The sequence below is a fragment of the Fulmarus glacialis genome, unplaced genomic scaffold (genome assembly GCF_000690835.1).
Source record: "Fulmarus glacialis isolate BGI_N327 unplaced genomic scaffold, ASM69083v1 scaffold11916, whole genome shotgun sequence".
NCBI lineage: Eukaryota > Metazoa > Chordata > Aves > Procellariiformes > Procellariidae > Fulmarus > Fulmarus glacialis.
The window spans coordinates 13,483-20,613 of NW_009216298.1; the positions used below are offsets into that span (position 1 = coordinate 13,483).

Sequence of the window (7,131 nt, forward strand, 5' to 3'; positions counted from 1 at the left end):
GGAAAATATGTCCTCTGAAGTTAAAAACTAGAGTCTGGAGATACTTCCATGCAGGAAAGCTATGGAATTCTTTAGTAAGAAGAAGATTCAGAAAGTAACAATGTAGAATCTTTAAACTGGATTTAAGTTCATGGATGGAATTATGAATGTATGGACCAGAAAGTGAGACTCTTGGAGAAGATTCTCTGAGGGCAACCAGGTGCTAGGTAGAAGCCATAGGTTGTGAGCCAACCTGCTGACTAGTAGGAGTTGGAAAGTTATGCAGAAAGTTAGAATAAAATGTGATGCTTGGCTACATCTTATCACAAATAAACCTGGGGGCAAAGGACAGAACTCCCCAATATGCCATCAGGCAGAATCAGTTCAGTCTCTTCTAGCAAAAAGAAAATATTGTGAAATCATTGCTAGAGCACGATTCATTTCTGCATTTAAAATCTGTTATGATTTCTATTAAATTGACGAATTCTTATCAATTCCACTAGGTGTCAGAGGCAGAATTTTGTGAAACTTTGTCATTTAGAATACTACTACCCATTATCAGACAAATGTGGCCTATTCAGTGTTTATATTGCAACACTTGGAACAAAAAGTATAGTTTTTGTATATAGAAGGATAGCTAGATTTTAACTGAGCAATTAAATGTGCTTGTATCAGTTTTTGCACTTAAATGTTTGGCTGGTCATTTACATTCTTTCTATTTATTTTGAGGCTTCTTATGTTACTGATTAAATCTGGGAGTTCATTGGATTTGGATGCATAATTTCCCAGTGCTCCTTTTCAAAGCTCTCTTTGCATGGATACAACAGATTGGAGAAAACTATGTCAAAATTCATGAGAAATTCTTGGTTGGTATAGTGTGGAGAGTTGGGGGGTTTTTTTTGCATAGAATTTGAGGAACACTTTTAGGAAGGTACATTGTGCCCTTGGTTTGCAATCAACCAAATACCAGTTTAAGTAGGAATATCTTTTAATATATTCTAAATGTTATTCTGGCTATCAGTGGTTTAATGACCATTCAAGCAACTAGGAAAGCTAAAACAGAGGTGGTCTGGCTGAATTGTCTTTATTTCTATTGGCAACACTCCAAATAATAATAAAAGTTAACAATAAATGCACAAAAAAATACAGGAAAAGACAAATATATAAATCCGTGGGTATTTAATAATAAATATATGGCACAGCAGACTGTTATATAGTTACTCAACTACTCTAAATATACATTTCCGTAATGGAAACTGAATAGCTACACTGGCATTGTGTGTCTCTGGCTTGATTAGCCCTACTTAGCTCTTACATTATTCATGTCGTAAAGACATGCCTTTTGAGGGGCCATTCATGTGAAATCTATTACTTTATGAACTTCTAAAGAAAAATATTTTGTAGTTTCTTTGTCATTAAATAAGTTACAAGTCATTGTAATTGTCATTAAATAAGTTACACGTTTGTTTATTTTGTGCTTTTCATTCTTGCTTTTCATATGCACTGAATCTAAACAGGCTTTGTAATCATGTTGTTAACTATGCTAGTATAGTTTCCAAATGTTTAGATAACCATGGTTCTGGTATACATCCCGATAGAATTTTTGAAGCTTAAGTGGAGTTGTAAGAATTACAATTTAGAGGTTAAAACCTGTCACGATTTTCAAGGTCCCTAAATTCCTGAACTCCTCCAAGAAGTATTCCTGGAGAAAGTTTCTGAGGAAGACATTGAAGATTACTTTTGCCTCCAAAAGAGGTGTGATGGATTAACCTTGGCTGACTGCCAGGTACCCACCAAGCTGCTCTCACTCCCTCTCCTCAGCAAGACAAGGGGAGAAAATAAGATGAAAAAGCTTGTAGGTCAACATAAGAACAGGATGATGGCTTACCAATTACTGTCATGGGCAAACCAGACTCAACTTGGGGAAAATTAATTTAATTTATTGCCAAAAATAGATTATTGCCGTAAAATAGAGTAGGATAGTGAGAAACAAAGACAAAACTAAAACACCCTCTCTCCCCACCCTGTTGTTCCCAGGCTTAACTTCACTCCTTTGTTCCTGACTCTTCTGCATCCTCCCCACTGAGCAGTGCAAGGGGATGGGAAATGGGGGTTGCGGTGAGTTCATAACGCTGCGTCTCTGCTGCTCCCTTCTTTTCACACTTTTCCCCTGCTCCAGCCTGAGTCTGTTCCATGGGTTATAGTCCTTCACGAACTGCTACAGTGTGGGTCTTTCCCACACTTTCCTTTATGTGGGGTACAGTCCTTCAGGAACAGACTGCTCCAGCATGGGTCCCCCATGAGCCACAGTTCCTGTCAGAAAACCTGCTCCTGCATGGGCTCCTCTCCACTGGCGGCAGTTCCTGCCAGGAGCCTGCTCCAGCATGGGGTTCTCCACAGGCTGCAGGAGGATATCTGCTCTGATGTGGTCCTCCATGGGCTGCAGGGGAACAACCTGCTTCACCATGGTCTTTTCCACAGGCTTCATGGAATCTCTGCCCTGGCACTTGGAGCACCTCCTCCCACTCCTTCTTCACTGACCTTGGTGTATGCAGGGCTGTTTCTCTCACGTTTTTCTCACTCCTGTCACAGCTGCTGCACAGCATTTTTACCCTTTTAAAAATATGTTATCACAGAGGCACCACCAGTGTTGCTGATTGATAAGCTCAGCAGCCCCTGGTCTCTTCTCATAGAGGCCACCCCTGCAGACCACCCCCCACTACCAAAACCTTGCCACGTAAACCCAGTACAATGAGAAATACAATGAGAGAAAATCTAATACGCCTGTCATTTATAACACTACTTTTGGGTAGTGTTTTCACTGATCAATGTTTTTGTCACGTGAAACTTGTGACAAAATATGTTTCCACAGTATTTCCTGTGAAAAAGAAGGAAATCTGCTAGTTCAGGAAAAGAAAAATACAGAATCATAGAATCATAAAGGTTGGAAAAGACCTCTAAGATCATCGAGTCCAACCATCAACCCAACACCACCATGCCCACTAAACCATGACCCTAAGGGTGACATCTGCACGTCTTTTAAATACTTCTAGGGATGGTGACTCAACCGCTTCCCTGGGCAGCCTGTTCCAATGCTTGACAACCCTTTCAGTGAAGAAATTTTTCCTAATATCCAGTCTAAACCTTCCCTGGTGCAACTTGAGGCCATTTCCTCTTGTCCTATCACTTGTTACTTGGGAAAAGAGACCGACACCCACCACACTACAACCTCCTTTCAGGTAGTTGTAGAGAGCGATGAGGTCTTCCCTGAGCCTCCTTTTCTCCAGGCTAAACAGCCCCAGTTCCCTCAGCCGCTCCTCATAAGACTTGTTCTCCAGACCCTTCACCAGCTTTGTTGCCCTTCTCTGGACACGCTCCAGCAACTCAATGTCTGTCTTGTAGTGAGGGACCCAAAACTGATATAGCCTTGATGTATTACTTGCTACGGAGAAATGGGAGTCTCTTTAATGTAAAACTATATGATGAATTTTGCTTTTGAATATTAGGTTGTATTCTTGCCATTCTTCTCAATCTTCATTGAAAAATTATGCTCAGTATTTGAGAGGTACCAAGCATTTCTTGTCCTCCTTTATACTGGTATTTAAAATGCAATTGATAGACACCTCTTCAAATCATAAAGATATATTTCTCATCTATGTGAATGCCATCTAATGTCTACTTTTATGATAAAGGCCCATTGGTATTTGTGGAACACAGAATGGTTTGATTTTTTGGGGGGGTAAATTGGCATATTTGAAATATTTGGGAAGTATAATTTTGCATTTATATACCTTACCATTAGCTCTGTGTTTAGGTTTGTAATTCTAGGTTTGGCATTAAAAGCAAATCTGTAAACATGAAAAAATAATGATGTGTCGAGAGCACTGATTGTACTCTCAGACTTGCTCTAACTTGTCATATTTGTCCTGTGAAAATGTTACAGAGTGTTTTAAAATGATTAGATATTTCCTAGCTCTTCAAAGAGACTTGAGAGATCAGATGATTATGATTTCAAAAAATAGATAATTCGGAAAGTTTTTCAACTATTCTTCATTGTTTTCCAAAGTCTTCTGAAAATGTTCCTTAACAAAATTCCTCTATTTCCGTCATAATCAAACATGAATTACCTTATGTAGTCATGTTCCTACTCAAAAATCAGACTTTCAGCATGAAATGGCTTCTCTATAGTTATTGGCGTCTCTCAAATCACTGTTTTTAATTTTAGTATCTGCTTTTCATGTGGCTTTGGGGTTTTTTTTCACTGTTTCCAGTTTGCATGATTTTTATATGGCATTACTAGAAATCTGTCTATCTCATCTCATTGAATACCGTGAAGGTATCAAGGGCGCTGTGGTTTCAAGAAAATTATCTGTATGTCCTTAGCCTTACTTATGACAATTTTCAGATTTTCTTGTCCTGCATCTGAGTTTCTCTTATGTTTTCTTTGAGTTTCTCACCTTCTGATGTTTGTTTCCTAGAGCTACCTTTTTCTTAAGTAGTAAAACCACGCAGATGGATATAACAGATACTGCCTCTTGTGAATCAAAGTGTGACAGATTGTGTCTGTAAAAACGAAAACTAAAATTAACTAATTTGAATGAGCACACAGAAAGTTTATCATTGTTACCAACACATTTGGCATTAAAAACTTGTGTCTGGTAGTCTTCAATATCAGATGCAAGATGGTCGAATCAGTCAGTTTCTCAGCATGAAATACTGTATGTTGTTAATACTTCAAGAACTAATCCCTGGAGCATTAATCAAGAAGAATGGGCTTTTAAAAAAATCTCCTGTTGATGAATTTAAAATACTGCTTTACATATTAGTGTCTAGAATGTAAAACACAATGTCATTTATGCTTTCATAGACTACAGCTAACTGAATCTCTCAATGCTGCTCTGGAAATATAGTTTATTCCTTTTGAAAATTGAAAATTAAATAATGTGTTGTTCAACAATATGATTTTGTGTAGCAAACTATTTTGTCTTAATTTATATGAAAACTAAATAAGAAATTAATAGATTTTTCAATGAGTTACCTTGGAGTTTGTGTTATACAGCAACTAAGTAATGTCTATATGTAAAATTATATACTAATATTTGATGCTAAGAATTTTGTATTTCAGAGATTCAACCGAGGTGGTTGTGCATTCGGCTGATGCATTTGCACCTGTGGCCTACCTTCATTTTTTAAAATTACACCTGGAGAATAAGGCAAGTAGATTGCAAATGTTGTCTTCCTTTAAAGCTCTATGCATGCTTTCTATTTTTATGTTGCTTTGTCACAGTTTGGAGTGAACCTACATATTCTCATGTGGGTGTACTTTCAAATAACAATGTACATATTTAGTTGAATTTCAGAACTTACCATAAGGAAAAACTCAACACAAATGCTTCCTTGTGTCAAATGAATGAATGGAGGTAGTATATTTGTGTAACATTTTTCATCTTGAAACCTCAAGGTGCTCAGCCAACGTGGTTCAGTCAAGCAGATGTGTAACCTGTGTAATACAGCTAGCCCCACTGTGGAACACAGCTGTATTAGGCAACTGTATGAGCAGTGTTGATTTGCTGGGAGGTGGCATCTCTTTTTGCTGTTTCTGATGTAAAGTGGATGATATAAAAACTTGCTGACCCGCAAGTGCTTGAGTTTTAAACATTCTGTTTTTCGTTTTATCTTTTCCATATGAAAGATACATCTAATGAATGACTTCAAATCATGTAGAGGAGATTATCCTGGTCAAAGATCTTAAAGGAATCAGTAGTAGTTCACTAGGATTCATTCTTTTAGCTTATGATTCCATGGCAACAGCAGAACAGGAATAGGAACTCTAGTGGTTTAAATATTACAGACTTTTATGGGAGCAGAGCTAAGAAGGTCAAAACAGAAGTTATTTTTCTTAGTATTTGTCATCACATTTCTATTTTTCTTTTCATTATTTTACGGGTAAAATGATTTTTTTTTCCTCCTGAACATCTGTAAGGCTTGTATTTTGTTGAAGAGAGTGCCTCATGATCTTCCTACTACTGTTGCAGTCACCTTTTTATAGGTCTTCCTACTTCTTTCTACACTTTGAAGATCACTAAATCTCTTCTAGGTACGGGGATTGTTATAGAATATTATTATATTGGTGTTTTACATTTCATGTTTCTCGAGCGTCTACATTTCCTGAATTTCTTTCAGTAGATCATGCCTTTTCTTCCCTCTTTTTTAATTTTATTGCTCCAAACAGATAAAGTACCAGTACATTTTTCTTCTATGATGGCCTCATTCTTGCCTTGTAAAGTAAATTGTATTTCATCCTGTCAATTTCTAGTTTGGGATTTCTTTCAAAAATAAAACATTAAATATTTGTGTGGGAGACTGTGAAAAGGATATCAACTATGTGAAGCAAAACCAAATAGGCTGAATAAAGGAAAATTTGGGAGCGGGGCATGGTGGGGAAGAGTGATAATATATTAATATTTCTTTGGGGGCACTGACTTTATTGCTCATGGCAAACTTGATGCTAAAATGCACCATACATCACTACAATGTGACAGGCTAGAGAAAATGAAAAACACAAAGCTTTACATAAATCAGGAAAAAAATCATATTAAAATGCATAACATTTTATATAAGAATCAAGATTTTACTTTTATCTATTCAGAAGCTCTTTTCCCCTTTCTATGTAGATGGTTTAGATTTGGTTAAAGCCTCACAGTTTCAAGCAGTGTTGTAGTAAATTATATTTCAAATCCATTGTAGACAAAGCTGTCACACTCTCAAAGGAGTAAGGTTTACAGAGGCTTGCTCTGGATTTTGGTATATAAGCTAATGTCTTGTAGTTAAAAGGAAAATAGTATATTTTCTGCAGTGGTTGTCTCATAAGGAAAAGCAATCTTTTGGCTATAGATTATTTTATGTCATGATAAAATAAGCTAGGTTTTCAAGAAGTTATGAATATGGAGAACCAGTTAGTCTTTCAGAGCATAACTTGTTACTGAGTTAGCATGGTTTAACTGCATAATGATAAAAAGATGCCTTCAAGATCTGTAGCACTGTACTTTTTCTCACTATTTGGTGTTTACAAGCTCTACACAAAAATTTAAGTATCAGTTAGTAATTCAGCACTTAAAAGCCAATCCTACAATAACAAATCACTGTAGGGAA

General features: G+C 36.9%; 1 protein-coding gene across 1 annotated transcript in view; it reads left to right on the forward strand.

Annotated features, from left to right (window-relative positions):
• Positions 1 to 7,131, forward strand: part of LOC104077857 (diphthine--ammonia ligase-like) — a gene marked incomplete at its 5' end in the record, with an annotated part of 31,169 nt that overhangs the window by 8,508 nt on the left and 15,530 nt on the right. The window contains one exon of the mRNA XM_009579255.1: positions 5,105 to 5,192. Within this exon, the coding sequence (XP_009577550.1) occupies positions 5,105 to 5,192 (88 nt within the window). The remainder of the gene's footprint in view (positions 1 to 5,104; positions 5,193 to 7,131) is intronic.